Genomic DNA, 19,717 nt, shown 5'->3' with positions numbered 1-19,717 from the left:
GGAGACCTTCTTGATTATGACAATCTTGTGGCCCACTGCGATGAAAGAGCCATTTATGGGGCCCACTCACTAGCCTAGGTTGCCTATTAACATAAGAATTACCATGCTGGAACAGACTTGTCCATCTACCCTGGTGTGGGCACAGGGAGTTAGCCTGTCCCTGCACTAGGTCTCACCTTGAGTTCAAGGCCTGAAAGCATGAGGTTTATATCTCTTCTACTTTGCTATCCTCATACATGTTCCATCCCTTTTTGAATGTTAAGTTTTGGGCCTCAATAATTTCCTTTGGCAACGAGTTCTACAGTTTAATTAAGAATTGTGTGAAAAACTATTTCCTTTTATTGGTTTTGAATTTCCTACCTTATAATTTAATTCCTCCCTTGTTCTTGTGTTAGGAGACAGGGAGAAGTTCCTGATCTACCTTTCTCTAGTTAAGGTGTTATGTTCTGTTATCACATCCCCTTTTATTCATCTCCAAGAAGGATTCTAAACTTTTTCATCTTTTTTCACCCGATGGTTTTTCCAGGTCCTTGGTCATTCTTGCAGCCCTACTCTAGTTCTGCACTCTTGTGTTTCACTTGGGATGATAACTACTGGACATGATATTCCAGATGAAACTGCACCACTGACTTGTACAAAGTAATATTTTTCACCATCCCATTCATTATTGAACCTAACATTTTGTTTTTAATTGCAACCACACACTGAGCAAAGATGGTAATTGATTTGTCTACCATGACACCCCAAATCCCTTTCTGAATTGATACAAGTTACTTTAGAATCCTGTAAAAAGTATGGGTACTTTTACCCTTTAATCTAGCATGTGACGCTTTCAAACTCATGTCCCTTTAAAAACAGGGGTTTTTTTTACTCCTTACAAAGACCAGCAGGTTACAAGGATATGCTTGAGAGCAGGAATGAGGTAACTAGCCGAGTACCTATGCAGCAGGAGCAGGCGTGCAGCTCCGGCCGAGAGAGGCAGGGCCTGTTATTACCTTTAGGTCTCAGAAGGTTTGGCTCCCTCTTGGTGCTGCTCATGCCTGACCGCTGCATTGTCCCCTCCCCCCAACATGGCCAGCTGCCCAGGAAGCCCCCACCGCTTCCGAATGCTTGGGGGCAAGGGGAACCACCCCCTGATCGCTGTGCGCCAGGGGCCTTGCAGGAAGCGCGCGCGCAAGGCACAGCCCAGCCGCCCCTGTTGGGGGGCTGCAGAGGGGCCCTTCCAGCCGCACGGGGACGCTGCCGCCGCCGCAGCAGCCTCCGCTCCGGGGCAGGGATTCACCCGGCATAGCCGAAATGAGAGACGCGCCAGGGGCCGGTGCATGCCCGAGCCAGGGCCACCTCCGCGGGCCAAGTACGGCGCAGGCTGGAGTCTCCCCCCGGTAAGCCGCGAGCGCTGCCCGCCGTCCCTGCAGCGCCTCCCCGGGGCCCGGCCTCGCTGCTCAGCAGCAACGCCGAGCTGTGGCTGCCTCCTGCCTGGCTCCTCCTTGCAACTCGGGCTGCATCTCCCGGACATGGGCTGCTCCGCAGCGTCCCCGGAGCCACCTCCCGCCCGCTGCTCCTGGCTAGGTCGGGTGCAGCTGCAGCAGCATTCCTGGAGGCGGGCTCCCGCCTGTCTCGTGCATCCCAGGGGCTGCTTGGCGCCGCCGGGGCTGCCCGCATTCCTGCCAGATGCCGCTGAGCTTAACGCTGGGGCTTGGCAATACAATAGCTCGTGCGTGAGTAGGTAATGCGGGGGGCGGGAATATGGTCCACCATGAACAGCTCGTGGGCAGCAGCAACGCCCCTTCATAGAGAAACTAGAGGAATTACTCTTTTGTGTGGTCCGAAATTGCACCGCAACTGACTGTGTGTGATTGTGCCTGCAGCTGCTTGGATGTGCAATGCAGCCACGTGGAAAATGAGGCAGAGAGAGACTAGATCTTGCAGTGCATCATCATCATCATCATGATTCATTTGCATGGGGTGAGAGAGAGAATTCCTAGGCATGGACCAGAGCCTTAGGGTGCTAGGTCAGCAGTTCTCAAACATTTGTACTGGTGACCCCCTTTCATACAGCAAACCTCTAAGTGTGACCCCCTTATAAATTGAAAACACTTGTTTTAATATTGAACCCCATTATTAAGGGTGAAGGCAATGCAGAATTTAGGGTGGAGGTTGACTGTTCACAACCCCCCATGTAATAACTTTGTGACTCCTCTATCAGAAAGAGGCAATAAGTGGGAGGGAGAGGACAGAGTACTTCAAAGCGGCAGCACTGCTTGAAGCCTGGGGCCAGACCCCTGGCGCTAATGCTTTGCAACACCACATGCAGCCAGGGGGCCAGCTGGGGTATCCCCAGGCTGCACCTGGCTTTTCAAAGTGGCAGCCCTGTGTGGAGCCCAGGATCAGCAGGGAAGTCCCCTGTTCACCCCAGGTTCCGTGCAGCATTGCCGCTTTGAAACGCCGGGAAGGAGCCAGGTGTCAGACTGCACGTGGTGTTTCAAAGCGGCAGCACCGCGTGGAGCCCGGGATGAATAGAGTATTAAAAGACCAGTTCCAAAATAAATAGGGGATGTGGAGGGGAGAAAAAAAGTGAACTAGTGTTCATGTTACATGAAGCTGTTGAGAACAATTTGTACCTTCACTAAGCACCCATTGTCTGTTTTTTAAAGTCATTAGGATGTGGAAGGTAGTGTGCTAGCCAGGTGATGTCTTCATTCATACCTTTGTGATGGATCCCAAATGTGTAAATGAAGTTAAGTCCCAAGGCTTCCCTGCGTATTTGGCTTGTGGAATTGGCCTGAAACAACACAGTGACTTTGAAATCCATTAATGAGTGCCCAGGCAGATTAAAATGTTTTCCTTTTTGCGTGTTGTCTTTTCGGCTATCTGATTTGTGTCCATTAATTCTTTCCCTTAGAGACTGTCCAGTTTGGCCAATATACATGGCAGAGGGGCATTGCTGGCATTTGATCATAGCTTACATTAGTGAATGTGCATTAAACGAGCCTCTGATGTGGTTGGGTCCATTGATGAAATCGCTTGTGCCATGACCAGGTAGCTTTGTGCTTGGAAATGACTTCTTCTGACTGGTCGTATCTAAGGCAGGGGACAGTTAACTCTGTTCAGTTCAGAATGAAACACTGAGCAGCTGTACATGAAGGGATGGGATTGCTTCTGGGTCCTGGGAGTTGATTGGTTCATTTTGGGATAGAATGGCAAGAAACACTGACCTATGGGATTGTAGAATACTGTTTGTCAGACTCTCAGCACACAGGTTTGGGGACCTGGCCTGGAGCTGTGTCCACATTGAAAAATGATAAGTTCGGGCCCAACTCACAGCAGGACTTTGGCTTGGACCCTACCCCCCAGCCAGCTCTTAGGACCTGGGTAATGAGGGCTTGTTGGCCAGGAGTCAAAACAGATCTGTTTGTGGGCAGGAGAGTTTGTGCTTGAACCTGATCCTGAGCACAGGCTTACAATGTAGTGTAGATATAATCTTAGTGAGAGTTTTGGATCTGCAGGAAATGCAGCATTACACTAGGGATGTAACATCCCATTTAATCAATTAAACACAGGCAGGGAGGAATGGAGTGTCTGCCCCTTACCCCCACCGCAGATGGGGACTGATTTTGCGCAAGATCGCGCCAGTGTAGACACAGCCTAGAAGTTTGAGTTCTGGGGGAATGGCTGATCTGGGGGAATGGTTGGAAGTCAGGTAAGAGCAAAAGCAGAATCCATTTGACATTAAGGTTTGGTAACTTGAGACTGTTTAGTTGAAGTGTGTTCTTTTTAACCTAAAAAACCCAACAAATAACAAACAAACAAAATCTGGAGTTGCTACCCAGTACAAAGGAAAGAAGAGATTCATTTTTTCAATTTTTAGTAGATTGTGTTTGGGGTATTCCTAATGGTATCTGTAAGTTACTAAACTGTGATGCCCTACTGCCAGGATGATGTTAACATCCTGGATTGTCAGAGAACCGTGTTAGCTTTTGTCTGACCTCCATGTTATGCACATTTATAAATTTCTTTGTAAAATAAACTGGCTTTTTGATACTAAAATTACCCTCTCTTCAGCAAGCACTCACATTTTGTCCTCATTTGCTTTTAGAAACACCATGGATACAGCTAGCCACAGTCTAGTCCTCCTGCAGCAGCTAAACATGCAGCGAGAGTTTGGTTTTCTGTGCGACTGTACTGTTGCAATAGGAGATGTTTACTTCAAGGCCCACAGAGCAGTGCTCGCTGCTTTTTCAAACTACTTTAAGATGATATTTATTCACCAGACAAGGTGAGAACATACATCTTTTTCTGCATTTGCGTTATCTTACATTTTGTTCTTCAAAAGGAATTACATTCTGAAGGAACATTAGCTAGGGATTACATCAGGCATGTCAAACTCGAAGCCTACTCAGAGCCACGCAAACGAAAACTGATAGCTTTCAGGGCCACCAAAGAAAATGTACTTCTATCAGAAAGTCATAATTATTTATTCTAGATTATGTTTTAGGTATATTTTATAATTTTTCAGTTCTTGTTTTAATATAATACAGTAATTTGATGTGTAAAATTGTTATTTGCCCGTATAAAATCATTTGTAATTTAAATATACATTTAAGGTACTTTTTAATTTTTTATATGATACATAACTTTTTTTGCTGAAATAAAAACAGGTATAGACTGTGGTTAATCAAATAGAACAGGCTTCTGTGAAAATTTCAGATACTTTGTAAGTTTGAGATTTTGCATAAACATAATATTCATGCAATTGCAAAAAATTGACATTTGATATAAAATTTAATATACAATTTGTGATTTTATTTGGGAATAAATAAATAAACAAACAAAATATCCCCCTCTTCTCCCCTAGAGCCAGGCCCTTCCCAACATAATGCCTCCCCCATCCCCAGGCCAGTGCCGCCACTGCACATTTCTTCCTCAGGCGCTGGGGCCATGTGAGCACAGCAGCCAGCTGTGAGCAGGTGCTAGATGCCTCTGCGTACATACTGGAGCGCCCAGCGCAGAGTGGCCTGGCCGGCTGTGAATACGTGCTGGAGTGCAGAGCGGCCCAGCTGGCCGTGAGCAGTCACTGCAGTGCTGTGCACAGAGCGGCCCGGTCGCTCCTGAGCAATCAGTGCTGTGCCATGCGCAGAGTGGCCGGCTGTGATCCGCACTCGACCACGTGCTCCGAGCGGCCAGCGGGCCAATTTATTCTTTTACAGAAATGTAGTGGCGGGCCGCAAAAAATTTCAACTGGGCCTGTTTGACGTGCCTGGACTAGATGGCTTGGGATTGGTCACACAAAAAAAATTAAGGGAATGTAACTCTCTAAAACTAGTTCATTTCCATGGTGTCCGAAAGTCATTATTAAGGCTACAATTTTGTCATGGAGGATGCAGAAGTCATGAAATCTGTGACTTCCAAAGACCCCCCTTACTTCAGCTTGCAGGTGGCTGGGAGTGGCAGAATACCCCACCACCTGAGGCAGCAGGGGCCCCCAAGCTCAGAGCCACTATGGATGGAAGAGGTATTTTGCAGTTCTTAGCTGCCGTAAGTGGCCAGGAAGACCCTGGAGCTCCCATCAGCTACCAGCAGTGGGGAACTCCTCAACTCCTGGCAGGCCCCTGCATCCAGGGCTGGTCCTAACCAATTGTCAGCCCCCGGGGGGGGGAAGGGAGGCTGAAATGCGGTCATGGCCCCTTTAATTGTCATGTGTCCCGAGCAGGCTTCCGGCAGTGGCCTCTTGAAAATGGTGGCCCTGGGCAGCCGCCCTGTTTACCCAGCCCTAAGACCAGCTCTGCTTGCAGCCCTGAGCCAGAGAGGGAGGAGAACCCTAGAGCTCTGAACTCCCATGGGTGATGGGGCCTATTTTGGTATGAATATTTTTAATAAAAGTCAGGGACAGGTCATGGGCTTCCATGAATTTTTCTTTATTGACTGTGACCTGTCCCTGACTTTTACTAAAAATATCCGTGACAAAATCTTACCTTTAGTCATTATGGTCTTAACTTGCTTCATCAGCCAAAGTTCAGGTCCAACATCTGGCATTGCTCCGCATTTAATTTGGGGTGAACAGAAAAACAAAAAGTTAGAGATATCACAGTGTTCTTAAATGGCAAATGCCTGGAATGGTTTACTGAAGATGTGTGTATGTAGAAATATTTACCTTTTGAGCCAACGCTGAGGTTTTCAAAATAAAATGTGAGTTTAGAGTTTGTGTACCTATAAGGCCTGGGAATTAACATTGTATTTATCCATAGAGCATGCTAGGGATGTAAGCAACTCATCAAGTAGTCGACTACCTGATAAGCCTAGGCTTATCGGATAGTCGAGTCACTACTCAAGTACTCACTTGTCCCCCCACCAGCAAGAGGGGGGAGCAGGAGCTGGTGTTGGAGGGGGGGAGGGAGAGAAATCTGCTTAAAAGCCGGTTCCCCCCCAGCACTGTTTCCACAGAGGAGACAGAGATGCAGCAGTCTATGACCCGGAGCAAGCTGGGACCACTCACTACCGGCTTGCGCCAGGTCCTGGATCTACCCCTGCTGTGGCTTTGCATTTTAAATGGAGTAAGAGCTGGGTGGCTCCTAAAACATTTAAAATGCAGAGGTGCAGCAGTCTGGGACTTGGCTTGTGCCGGGTCTGGGAGCTACACCTGCTTCAGCTCTTCAGTTTAAGTGCAATAGGTGCCGGGCGCTCACACCTCCCCTTATCAACTAATTGTGTATTTGATACAAATTGTATTGACTACACGATTAGTCAATTACCCACTTCTTAACATCCTTAGAGCATGCCCATCTGACATCTAGACAAGCTTCCCCCCAAATGGCTCTGGGGAGACCAGTGTAGTTCAGTTTCCAAACTCATTCAGTTCACATCTTTATTGTTGTCTTTACTAGCCAGGGTGATGGTTAGTGCCATGTTGTGCTGTAGGCACTTACAGTGAACAGACTATCAATTCATTTCAGGTGTCATAGAACACAGTGTACCAGTGCCTCCTGGTGACATACAGATGCTGCTTCTCAGTTGGGTACAAAGTGGTTGTGAAGGTGTCAGTTTTTTGTAATTACTAGGGATACCTTCTGAATTCTCCTCCTGCCTCTGACATGGAGGAGTTGTCTGTGATTTTAGTCTCTGTGAGGTCTCTGTTGAAGTCTCTTAGATTAAAATGTTTTAAGTGATTTGTTGGCTGGAAGTAAGATTAGTGCTGAGTGTTCTTTATAATCAATATCATTTGATTATATTGACATTGGGACATGTTGCTGTTTTTTTTATTTCAATTAAATACAGGGCCATTTAAAAAAAACTTATTTAAAAATAGTTTTGAAATGACAACATATTTTAATGCTTAAATTTATAATCTAATGAAGCAAATTAAATAAAAATAATACCAAAGCAGTCATATTTTTCTGCCACGTTTTGAAGTCACACCAATGAACCAATGGAAGTCTCTGTCATCACCTGGATCCAGAGTTTGCTGAATGTTTAAATTAGCCTTTGAAAGCAGTTCCCTCTTTTGCAGGTGCAGTGAGGGTATTTTCTTCATTTCAGTTTATTCAGTTTGTTCGGTTTCAATGACTAGTTCATTCAAAATTAAGCAGAACAGGAAAGCTGTCTTCATTTTCTAAACTATGAATAAAAATGTGTTGAAGCATGAGATCAATTTGTTATGAAATTTAAGGACAGTGACCAGATATCTGCTCAAGTCTCGAACTAGACATTTATTTCCCTTGTTTAATAAATTAGCTAGTTTTTAATATAGGTTTTACTAATTTTAATGCACTTTTTCTTATATCCTGCACATTTAAGGTAGTTTTATTTAATTTCAATTTTAAAATGCTATTTGACACATCAGTTAAGAAAGTAATCATCTAGTTAAGAAATACATCATGCACCATTTTCTAATGTAATAAATGCAATCAAGAATCTGAATAAATGTAAGTTAATTTATGTAATTACTTAAAATAAATGTATATCCATATAGTGTACCTTCTTGGCTATCAAAAAAAGACATTTAGAGTAAAAGCTATATTCAGTTGCAAATTAACATGAGAGGGTTTGCAAGTGTTTTGGAGGATAGGATTATAATTAAAAATGATCTGGACAAACTGGAGAAATGGTCTGAGGTAAATAGAATGAAATTCAATGAGGACAATCAGTTTCATATATACAAAATGAGAAGCAACTGTCTAGGAAGGAGTATTGCAGAAAGGGATCATGGGGTCATAGTGGATCACAAGCTAAATATGAGTCAACGGTGTGACACTTGCAAGAAAATCAAACTTCATTCTGGGATGCATTAACAGGAATGTTATAAGAAAGACACAAGAAGTAATTTTGCTCTACTCTGCATTGACTAGGCCTCAATGGGAGTAGTGTGTGCAGTTCTGGGCACAACATTTCAGAACGATGTGGAGAAAATTGGAGAAGGTCCAGAGAAGAGCAACAAAAATTATTAAAGGTCTAGAATGACCTATGACAGAAGACTGAAAGAATTGGGTTTGTTTAGTTAAGATGAGATTGAGAGGGGACATGATAGCAGTTTTCTTGTATCTAAAAGGGTATTACAAAGAGGAGGGAGAAAAATTGTTTTCCTTGGCCTCTGGTGATAGAACAAGAAGCAATGGGCTTAAATTGCAGCAAGGGAAGTTTAGGTTGGACATTAGAAAAAACTTCCTATCAGAGTTGTTAAGCACTGAAATAAATTGCCTAGGGAGTTTGTCAAGGCTCCTTCTCCACTCTGGCATGATAAATCAGAGGTGGAGGCCCGCAAAAGTACCCCAAAACCTTATCTTTCCAGGCTTTGGTAAAACCTTCCCCCTAAAATCTTAACCTAGATTTTGGGGATAAAAACTCCGCTGCCACCACCCAAGTGCAGTAATTCCTCATTTAACACGTGCCCGCTTAACACGTTTTCACATTAGCACGATTTTTTTTTTAGGGAATGTTTTTTGAATTACACGACCGTCCCCAGAATAACACGATTTCCCCAGCCGGCCCATTGCCAGCAGCTCCACAGGGCTTCCCCCACCTCCCTGCAAAGTGGAGGAGGGTTTGCCGCGCCGTTCCCCGGTGACCCCCCCCTCGCTGGACGCAGTGCGGGTCCTGGCAGACCCATCACAGGGGCATATTCCCAACCCAATCCCCCTCCCCTCTCCTCTCCTTCCCTTCCCCAGACCGAACACTCCTCCTCCCCCCCCCCCCCGCTGTAACCCAGCCCCTTTTCCCCCCCAACATTATGTCCCAGTCCCAATAGACACCACTGCTTGAAATGCAACCCCCACCTTTTCCATTATTTTCAATGGGAAAATTGACCCTATATAACACTTTTTCACTTAACACGATCATTTTCTGAAACATATCTATAGCGTTAAATGAGGAATTACTGTATTGATAAGAAAATCAGGGGAGAGATCACTTGGGAAATCTCACCCCCTAAAGTACAAAGCAGGACACACAAAAATTAACCAATGCCAGGTTAAGAAAAGAAAAGAGAAAGAACTTTTATCATCAGTACAATATTTCTGTTATAAGCATAATGACTAGATGGAAAAGTAACTAAGTAACGTACTCATGGAGGAGAAACCCACCATGGGGCGAGGAACTTAGTTACGAAAGAGAGCAAAAAGCATTTTTAATGCACAGACATCAGATCCCATTTCCCAAACCATAAAACAATAAAACCTAACAGATTTATCTAAACTTTACCCTACTTACAGAAGAGTGAAGAGTCTATTCTTGGAGGGAGACATTCTGTCTGTCCCCCTCAGCAGATGGAGAGAAACTGCCCAGGACAAAGGAGGGAGAAACTGAACATTCCTTTGTCCTAGTTTTAAATTCCTACCTACCTTCCTATTGGCTGAATCTACCTGACTTAGATAAGGTTAACCCCTTTGTCCCCAGGCTGCTGGCTAACCCCCATGATCACTCCCCCCCCAAATCATAGACAGTGCTGGACAGCTTCTGGCCACACTGGCTGTGATTTTTTTTCCTGGAGGTCTGAGAGAAAACATAGTAAATACATATATGCACACTTGACTAGACTAATGAATACATGAAAAGTAAACAAAACCTTCCACATCTGTGGAGTGCCATGACTGACATACAGAATGTTCTAAGTAATTGAGTCCAGAAATGCCTCTTCAACCAACCAAACTCTCCATTTCAAAATCAGATTTAGAATAGCGTGGGGTCCTGATCCAAAACTCAATTGACCGGGTTCTGTGCATCCTGCTGAATATATCACTGTCATACACCAGGCCAGGTCTTAACACTGCTGAGGGCATCAGCTCAGATCATGACAGAGGTTGTGAAATCTCCATCACTGGAGATATTTAAGAGCAGATTAGATAAACATCTGTCAGGGATGGTGCTTGGTCCTGCCATAAGTGCAAGGGGCTGGACTTGAGGACCTCTCCAGGTCCCTTCCACTTCTAGTATTCTTTTTAATGGTCATCAAGCAATGAGGAAAATAGCTAAAAAGTACAAATGCAAAACACATTTAAAATTGATGATTTACATCAAGGTTTCCTCCTTGCTCATTTTAAATTGTGATTAAGATTGGTGGTTTAAATCATTTTTCATTTAAATCAGTCCACCCTGTTGAAATTGTTGAATGTAGTATTATTTAAATAAGTCTTAAATAAGGCCTAGATTTTCAGAACTGCACACCATATGTGAACTCATAATTTGCAAACAATTACTGCAGGGGCAGGTAGAGTCTCATTGCATGTGCAAATGACTGAGTGCATGGCTAGCTGGTCACATTGTGCACAATTAATGCAGTTACGCATGCAGTCACTATAATTGCCCATGTAAATTATGGCCATGTCCTTCTTTTTGTGCACGTGTCTGAATCTGGGAAAGGTAGCCAAAGTACATGGCCAGATGAATGCTTAAATAATGGCCAGGACTATCATTTGGTGAAACACATATATTTAATCGTGTTTTGTTTTTAACAGTGAATGCATAAAGATTCAGCCTACAGATATCCAACCAGACATATTCAGCTACTTGTTGCACATTATGTACACTGGAAAAGGTCCAAAGCAGACAGTCAACCCCAGCCGGCTAGAGGAGGGCATTCGATTTCTCCATGCAGACTACCTTTCCCATATTGCAGTTAAAATGAACCAGATATTTTCACCAGAGACGGTGCAGTCTTCAAACTTGTATGGAATTCAGATCTCAACCGCACACAAAGCAACAACAGAAGGTCTTGGTGCAAAAGAAAATCGGATAAATGCCAGCAATAGATCTGCAAACCAGGGTGACCACCCACAGTTACAGCTCTCACTTGCCATTGGACTAGATGATGGCACTCTTGAACAACAGATCACCCATCCTTCGGCCCAAGCAGCTGGGGCTGCCAAGCCAGTGGAGGAACTTCAGAAATCATCTGTGTCCATAAAGCAGGAGAAGTGTGACCCCGAGCCAGTGGTGTCCCAGAGTCATACATCACCCTCTCCAGATGTTTCTAAAACTAATCTCAAAATGCACTTATGTCATTACTGTGGGGAACGTTTTGATTCCCGTGTCAATTTGCGGGAACACCTGCACACTCATGTGTCAGACTCACTTCCCTTTGGTGTGCCAGCCTCCATCTTGGAAAGTAACGACCTTGGTGAAGTGCAGCCTATAACTGAAAAGGGGGAAGCTACTGAAAGTCACCGGCTGGGTACCTTCCTAATGAAAGAGAATGAGCATTCGTCAGAACATCCAAGCCATAGTAACACAGAGCCATTACAGTATGGCCAGTTGTCACTAATCTCCAAAGACGCAGAGCCTATGGAGTTAAACTGCAACTTTTCTTTTTCAAGAAAGAGAAAAATCAGTTGCAGTGTCTGTGGCCATAAATTTCTCAGAAAGAGCCAGTTGCTGGAACACATGTACACACACAAAGGGAAACAATACAAATACAACCGATGCCAGAGGTTTGGTAACCCAGTAGCCCACAGGTTTCATCCTTATTGTGACAGTTGGTCTGATTGCACAGTAAAGAGTTCCAGGCTCTCTACAGATCACTTGGATTCATCGTGTGCATTAGAGTCTGATAGTGCTCCAGAAAATGTTGATACCATCCTAGTAGAATAGCTTTGTACATCACCTTTGATGAGCTGAAACCATTAATGCTTAAATTTGTTTGTGCCCTTCCATTTTGCTAAATGTTTCTTTCTACCTACCAGCTCTTTCTGCAGCGAGGTGAGACTGTAACAACTATGTACGCCCTTTTACTTGTAGATTTAAACCTTAAAATCTAAGTTGATTGGAGAGATCAAGCTATTTTTTGGCAGTGTCTAGATAACTTACATACATTCTTCATAAATGACAACCTAATTGAACTGTGTGTTACCCTATATAAAGTTGTGGAAGTTAGTGAGTGAGGGGTTTAAGCATCTAGTATATTGAGCAGAATTTTAGGATTCTGTGTGTCCTTGGAATATTCTGAAACCAAAGTGAGTGGAATATGTTCAGAGGATATTGCTTATCTTAATTAGGTTTTAGGTTAATATCAATTCCCTAGAAAGAGAGACTACCCCAAAGTGCAGGCAATGGCTAGGTCTAGACTACAAGTTTTTGTCGGAAAAAGCTACACAAAAAGCGCTCCGCATTTTGCATAGCTTTTTCCGATTCTTTTGTCAGACGAGGCTTTTCCAACATTTGGCCTGTCTAGACTGGGCCAAATGTCGGAAAAACCCCCTCTTTTGGAAGCCCCCTTCCTCGTGGAAGGAGGAATACAGGGGCTTCTGAAAGTGTGTTTGCACTTCCTCAAAAGTGCAAACGTGTTCCCTGAACAAAGTGGTTTTTTTTTGGGATATCAAAAAAACCCACAGTATAGACATAGCCAACATGTGGGGAATGAACAATCTACAGCACATAACATTTCAGGCTGTTCTCTTTTCCAAGTAATCCTGGGAGACAGTGCCCTGGGGTAGCAAGTGTTTGAAGTTCCATTGACTGAATACATTCTTAGAGTGCAGCAGCTACTTAGAGTTTTGTTGCAAGAGGACTAATGTGAGTTCTTCCCTTTTCCAAGCCCAACAGACCCACCCCTGCTTGGTAAGTTCCCTCACAAATGTGGAACCAAATCCTATTGAAGCCCTGCAAAGGGTCCCATTAATGAACCTTCCTTTGTAAGAAGAAATGAGATCCAGGTAACAAGTCCCATCATCCATCTATACAGATAATTGTCTTGCTACAAGTTATTTCTGCATATGAACAGTGTTCAATAATAGGCTCCTAAATTCTATGGGGATGTGCACATTAAAACTGCTTAGGATAAGGAATGTTGTATTTTCTTGGGCTCTGCCATATCTTTAATACTGTTTAAATAGAATTTGTATGCCTTTGTTACCATTTCCTGAATATCTCAAAAATATATTCTTCCAAGTCAATTACAAATGTGCAGTCCTATTCAGTCTGGCCTCAGGTTAATATTTTGTTCTTCTGTAGTATAATTTCGTCTGATAATCACAAACCACTTCCTGCAATGCAGGGTATGATGAGTGCCAAAGAAGCATACCATTAGTGGGATGGTGGGGTGGATAATTGAGTCCAAGAATGGAGTAATTCTGATATAAAGCACAATATTTTAAAGTGTACTGAATAGATGCTGGGATCTGTTACTCTACTGCTAAAAAATATTAGGCACTTTGCCAGAAATGTGCGTTAAGACCAGCAATGAAACCCTCCTACCTGTTGCCATACGATTACATCACTAGAATCCTTAGTAGTGGGGAGCAAAACCTACTGCCAAAATGCCTACTCCAAATCTCTCTTGAAGGCAATAGACTTCACTGGGAGTGTCTCAGGCCCAGAACAAGATCTGAAATCAAAACATTTTTCAATTACCAAAGCATCATATGCTAATTATTTTTAGGTCTCAACTCATCTTGATTTGATTTCTTTATATTATACTCAGTAGAGAAGCCAAGATCTGTATGGACAGGGACTTGACTTTTCTTAGATCTCCTGACTCTGCACGCTAGAGATGAAGATCTTTCCTAAGAGGACACAGGGATGCTAACACTGTTCTTTCTTGTTGGTTAAGCCCCCTTTGCTTGGAAAAAATTGACCCTGAATGGGCAGCCCAGCCAATTTCTGTTTTGTCCATCCCCCCCGCGCGGAGTGTAACTTCAGCTTAGGAAAAAGGGTCTGGTTTTAACTGGTTACAAGTTGACACTCCCTAGTCCAGCAACACCCCGGTCTGGCATTGTTGGGGTGACCCCGTGGGACCAGGAGCATTACCAGACTAGGACAGGAGGAGCATGGGAGTTCCCAGCAGCCCTGCTGCAGCCTGGGAGTGTCCCTGATGGTAACAGGACCGCCAGGCAGAGCGCAAGCTGCTGGGAAGAGTCCGTGGCAGTAGCGGGGCCACCGGGCAGAGCATGGAGCCCTCCCAGGCAGCAGCAGAGCTGTGGGGAAAAAAAGCAGAGCTCTGGGTGACAACAGATCTGCAGGAGGGTAGAGGAGCCCTCTGCCCCCATTGGGAGAGCAGAGCCCCGGGCAGCAGTGGGCAGCCAGGAGGAAATGCAGAGACCCAGGTGTATTGATCCCCTCTGGTCTGGCAAATTCGCCGGTCCCAGACCAGGGAGGTTCAACCTGCAGTTAAGTGCTAAAATCCCACGGTAGACAAGGCAAATTGTAGCCCTAACATGTTAGCTGATCACGTTAAACCCTAGACTCCTGACTAGGGTTTATCTCAACTAGTTAGCGTGTTGTAAACGAGGGATGTTGAAAGTCATTTAATAAGGTAACCGGATAACCACTAAAAATCGATTATACAAACTGGGGGCTCTGCAGTGTAAAGTTTTAATAAGCTTCAGGCTGCAGAGCCTGCAGCAAAGCAGCATGAGGGGATGCTGGCTCCACTCCTGAGGAGTTGCTGCTGCGAAGCTGCCCCCGCCCCCGCCCCCCCCCCCCCCCAGGAGTGGGGCAAAGCTTAACTGGTTAATCCGATAAACTCTAACATCCCTATTTTAACCAATAGCCCATAAAAACAAAACTGTAGGACACACCGATGCTAAATGCTTTCCTTATGCAGTGTGGTCTTCAGTTGTGCTAAGTGTAATTTTTAAAAACTTTGCCCAGATACTTAAATGGGAACATTGAAACTGAGCAGAAGTCATATGTGCATGAGTTATCTGTGATGTATTTATATAGTATAGTAGTAGTGGATTTATTGTACTGAATGTGAAAAGAAATTTACTTTATGAAATTAGTAAATAACTGTTTTGTACTCGTGAGTATCTTAAAACTAGTGAGCATTAACACTTAATATTATTCTCTGAAGGGTTGTTAGAATGGTCTCCAGTTAACCTTCATGGTACAGTCATTTGTGGCTTGAAAATATTTAACTTCTTTATACACATTTATACTTTACAAAAGTGTTTCCCTTGAATATTTCTATAGAAAATCTTTTAGGTACCACTGTGAGCCATCCAGTGTGTAAAAATTATTTTTTTACAAATGTAAATTTAAAATTTGGATTTGACAGCCTCTCAATATGTAAACTTATAATTATTAAAATGGTTTAAATTAAATCAAAATGTTAAGCAGTACATGTTTGCATAGAAAGTCAAACCACTGATGTGGTGAAAGTCACTGGCTAAACATCTGTGTTCAGAGTTTGCTGAAATGCTAAAGCAGCTTTTGATTGCAGTAACCCCTGTTGCAGGGAGAGAGAGAGTATTTTCTTCACGTCTGTTTATTCAGCTAATAATAATGCATCGGTTCCCATATTTCTTACCTTGCTCCCACCCTTATCCCTGTCCCCACCACTGGAATGGGGTGACAACTTTGGGACGAGGGGGAATCACAGATGGATCAGGGGACCAAGGCTGAGGCCAAAGTTGAGGGCGGGGGTGAATCCTTGGCCAGTAGCTGTGGCCCTGTGTGTAGGGCAGCTGCTGTGACACAAAGCAGTGCCTGAGGTGGGCTGGCTACCAGAGTCCCAGGTGTGGGGCTAGCAGCTGGATCCATAAGCATGAGACTGACATCTGTGGGCAGTGGTGCAGTGGCATCTCTCCTTGTCCTCCATGGGAGCTGGGCCAGGCTCCAGCCATGTTTCCCACTTCTACTCCCCACACATTCCTCCATGCCTTCTGCCCCCCCGGGGGAGGGGGGGGAGAGACACACATCCCACAAATTGGAGAACTCTGCAACCGTGACTGAACTGAATTAGCCAAATAAACTGAAATGAAGAAAATACTGTCTGCACCTGTAAAAGAGACTACAGCTGGTAAAAGCTGGTTTAGCACTTCAGCAAACTCTGGAGGCAGCAAAGCACCAAACTGAATGTAAAGTCTATATTTAGTTGCTAATCAACATGTTATGGTTACCAAGCAATGAGAATCAGTCTTTTTTTCAGCAAAAAGACTGAAAAGTACAAAACAATATTTTACTTCTGAAAGCTATAGTGATTAAAAGAAGTGATTAAAATTGCATCGATCAAAATCAGTCCACCCTGAATGAATGAAGCTGAAAAAGAAATAGGAGTGTTGTCATATCTAAACAGCATTAACTGGAACGACTTCTCAAAACATCATTAATTATAAAATTTGCAGAATAATTGCAAATCTTGTGAAAAGTTACATTTCCAAATACTGACAGTAGTCACGACAGCCACTCGTGGCTTATGCATTAGTATATTTATTAGTGTATTATAAAATATTCATAGGAATGTATGTTTGAATTTAGTCTTAAAACGTATCCTCTACAGTTGGACTGAAAGCAATGCATTTCATGTATTTTATCAATTAAAAATAAAATCACTTGATATAAGAGCAATTGGATGCCATTAATTATTAATAAATATCTGAAGTTATTTGATCAGCACAAAAACAGATCTAGTTAGCGAGCTGAAAAATGGTCTGTAATATGAACTGAAGGACTCTCTGCATGTTGGGTCCTTCAAAGTATTTGAATGCTTCAATATCTTTGATATAGGTGAGAGGATTATTCTAAGAGGGGTGGTTGAGATTCTGTGGACTGCACTGTGCAGGGGGTCAGACTAGATGATCATAATGATCCCTTCTGACCTTAAAGTCTATGAATCTATGAAACTGAGAACAATGACAACTTTTACCATAAGTGAAAAGTTAAGGAAATATTACTCCTTTTCAGTGAAGCCTTCTTTGAAATAGGTAACTTCAGTTTTATGATTTGACCATGTGCTACTTGTAAAACAAAGCAATTCTATCTGGAATCCTACATGGCCTCTAGAGGCTGAATAGTTTCTAATGGGACTGGAAATTTTAACTTCTCCTTACTCAAATCTGACCCAAGTCAATAGTAGTGATTTTCCTCTGGCAGTACCTTGGGTTTAGTGACCTAGCCTTATGGTTTATATCGGGGTGGGCAAGACAGTTTCCATGGACCAAATCCAGCCCGCCAAGCCAGTGTATCCGTCCCATATCCTGAGAACACTGACAACTCTACCACTCCCCCACCCCCAGGCCAATTGAGACTCTCAAATGAGGGAGCGCACAAAGTTTCCTCCCCTGCTAGGGGTGCACAGCATCAGAGGGAACACCAGCTGTTTTAAAACAACCGGCAGTTGTCTCCAGCTGCCATGTGTCCCTGGCAGGGCAGGGACTGGGGCAAAGATTTCATGTGTTCCCCCACCTCCAGGCCAATCAGTCTTTGGGCAGGGGAGCATGAGAAGTCTCCTGGCCCTGCCCCTTTTGGGGCAACAAGGGACCACTTCAGGGATTTATGAAGTGGCTCCCTTTCAAAAATTACCACCTGTTGATGTAAGCCAGGGGTGGGTGTTGTCAAGGCTTCTTCCCCACTCTGGCAGGAAAAATGCAGAAGTGGGGGCCCACAAAAGTACCCCAAAACCTTATATTTCCCAGCTTGGTATAAAGCTTTCCCCCAAAATCTTAAAAAGCCTAGATTTTGGGGATAAAAAAAATTCGCTACCATCACCCAAGTAAAAATAAAGAAACCAGGGAGAGACTACTTGGGAAAGCTCAACCGCAAAAGTAAAACCAGGACACAAAAATTAACCAATACCAGGTTAATAAAAAGAAAATAGAAAACTTTTATCACCACACTATTCCTGTTGCAAGCATAATGACTAGTTGGAAAAGTCACAAATTAATATACTCATGGGGGATCCCACAATGAGCCAAAACTTAGTTACAAAGTAAGGGAAACCCCATTTTTAAATGCACAGACATCAGAGGCCTCATTTCTTCTAGAGGCCAAAGTCACTGCCTACTGAACCATTTTTATCATTGACAAAGTAAAAGGATTGGGGGAACCCCCTCCATCCTAGATGCCCTTTCCCAGAGCAAACTTGAGTGGGGTTGGGGGGGGGGGGGGGAGGGAGACCTGCACTCACCTACTACTCTAGGTTCCAGCCCAGGGACGCTAGATAGTGGCAAATGAGAGTTTTTCCTCTTGCCCCAATACAGGAGCCTTTTTCCTGGGCCACTTCCCCAAACACTCCCCTAGTAGCTTCTCCTTGGTACCTGAGTGAATCTTGCCTGCTTCAACACACTCTTTCCTTTCTCAGTATCACACTTCCTCCCCATAGTCCTTCACTCTTCTCCTTCCCCTTCCTTTATCTTAGGGGAACCTTTTAATCTGGCAGGTGTTAATTGGCTGCAGGTACCTGTTTAGCCTGCTGCTTCAGGCATACTGAATTAGCCTCAAGTATCTACCTGCCTTGATTACGTGGCAGCAGTCTCTTGCAGTTTACTCAGATAACAGAAAAGCATTCACCCAGCTCCCTGTATGTCTGCCTTCCATCAGACTATTGTAGCCAGCTGTCCTGGGCCTGTCACGCAACTGAGCTAAGGGACTGAATTGGTACGAAGTATGAACCAGGGATGTTAAATATCAGTTAACTGAGTAGTCAATTAGCCTCATGAATTCTTACCGGTTACTAGACTCATCTATAGGCCCTGGGAATGGGGCTAGCAGCCAGTGTGCTCCGGCCCCACTCCCAAGGAGCTCCCTGCCAGTCCATGCTGCTGCCTTTGTATCAGAGGCAGCAGCATGGGGTGCCAGGTGGGAGCTGGTCCGCGAGGAGAGCCAGTTTAAAAAACAACTCCCCTTGCAGACCAGCTGCCTGTCACCCTGCGCTGTTGCCTATGAAACAGAGGCAGCAGCACAGGGTGGCAGCAGTCCCTGTCTGGGTGGAATCTGAGCTCCCGAATGGCTCCAGGTTGCCTGCCCACCTGGCTCCTAATACACTTTAAATGCAGAGCCACAGCAGAGGTAGTTTCTGGACCTGGCCCAAAATGGGACTAAGCCAGGCTGCTGGCCAGTCTGCTAAAAAATGTACTGGCTAGAGATGGTGGGGGGGAGGGGAAGGGGGAAAATGTGTGTAGTCTATAGCATTAACCTATAAGCTTTTGGTTAACAGTTAATTAACTACACTTACATCCCTATTGTGAACTTGACATCCCCAGCTGTAGTCCCTACATAACCACGCTCACCCTGGTGATGGATGTACTGCTGTCTTCGTTACTGAACCAGTTGTGTGGATAAGTGTCATTCTTCAGGGCTAGTGACCTGGCACTTTTCACCAGTCCTAAATCTACCCATGGGGCAGGTTCAGCATTGAGGTGATATTTAGTACTGTCAAAACTCCATGCTGTGACATGTGAAGGCTATAGATTCCCACACCCTCTCCAGAGCTCTGAAAGGGTAAGCCTCGTGTTCTGGTCAGCACCAATTCCCTTCTTTTGAACAATTTCAGGTTTCTGAGATATAGGATGAGGTG

The 19,717-nt window shown here is 44.3% G+C and overlaps 2 protein-coding genes and 1 long non-coding RNA gene across 6 annotated transcripts in view; 1 reads left to right on the top strand and 2 right to left on the bottom strand.

The window, feature by feature from the left end:
• The window catches only part of ZBTB1 (zinc finger and BTB domain containing 1), a 35,007-nt gene extending 33,993 nt beyond the window's left edge, over window positions 1-1,014 (bottom strand). The window contains exon 1 of the mRNA XM_075926404.1: window positions 996-1,014. The gene's annotated coding sequence lies outside the window, so the exon portion shown is untranslated. The remainder of the gene's footprint in view (window positions 1-995) is intronic.
• ZBTB25 (zinc finger and BTB domain containing 25) lies at window positions 979-16,770 on the top strand. Of its 4 annotated transcripts, none has more exons than XM_025190132.2 (4): window positions 983-1,382; window positions 1,869-1,965; window positions 4,097-4,276; window positions 10,944-16,770. In XM_025190132.2, exons 2-4 carry the CDS (start codon window positions 1,961-1,963, stop codon window positions 12,073-12,075), a joined length of 1,317 nt encoding a protein of 438 aa, XP_025045917.2. In that variant the 5' UTR covers window positions 983-1,382; window positions 1,869-1,960; the 3' UTR covers window positions 12,076-16,770. The 4 variants fall into 4 exon arrangements, with proteins under 4 accessions (XP_006134146.1, XP_025045917.2, XP_006134142.1 ...); XM_075926406.1 differs by lacking the exon at window positions 1,869-1,965 and adding an exon at window positions 2,903-3,039 and having other exon boundaries at window positions 1,263-1,382; XM_006134080.4 differs by lacking the exon at window positions 1,869-1,965 and having other exon boundaries at window positions 985-1,382.
• On the bottom strand, window positions 6,857-18,504 carry LOC142829065 (uncharacterized). Its single transcript, XR_012903270.1, has 3 exons — window positions 18,459-18,504; window positions 13,678-13,807; window positions 6,857-7,611 (listed from the first exon to the last, which is right to left on the bottom strand). It is a non-coding gene; the product is annotated as an uncharacterized LOC142829065 (long non-coding RNA).
• Between the last annotated feature and the right edge of the window lie 1,213 nt (window positions 18,505-19,717).

This window comes from Pelodiscus sinensis, chromosome 4 (assembly GCF_049634645.1).
Source record: "Pelodiscus sinensis isolate JC-2024 chromosome 4, ASM4963464v1, whole genome shotgun sequence".
In the NCBI taxonomy this organism is placed as follows: Eukaryota; Metazoa; Chordata; order Testudines; family Trionychidae; genus Pelodiscus; species Pelodiscus sinensis.
This window is presented reverse-complemented; position numbering and strand designations above follow the sequence as displayed.

Excerpts from the sequence above, each read along its gene's own strand:
- ZBTB25 (XM_006134080.4), top strand. The coding sequence starts at position 1,297 with ATGAGAGACGCGCCAGGGGCCGGTGCATGCCCGAGCCAGGGCCACCTC. Across the intron at positions 1,383-4,096 it reads CAGGCTGGAGTCTCCCCCCG|AAACACCATGGATACAGCTA; the intron begins GTAAGCCGCGAG and ends ATTTGCTTTTAG. Across the intron at positions 4,277-10,943 it reads ATATTTATTCACCAGACAAG|TGAATGCATAAAGATTCAGC; the intron begins GTGAGAACATAC and ends TGTTTTTAACAG.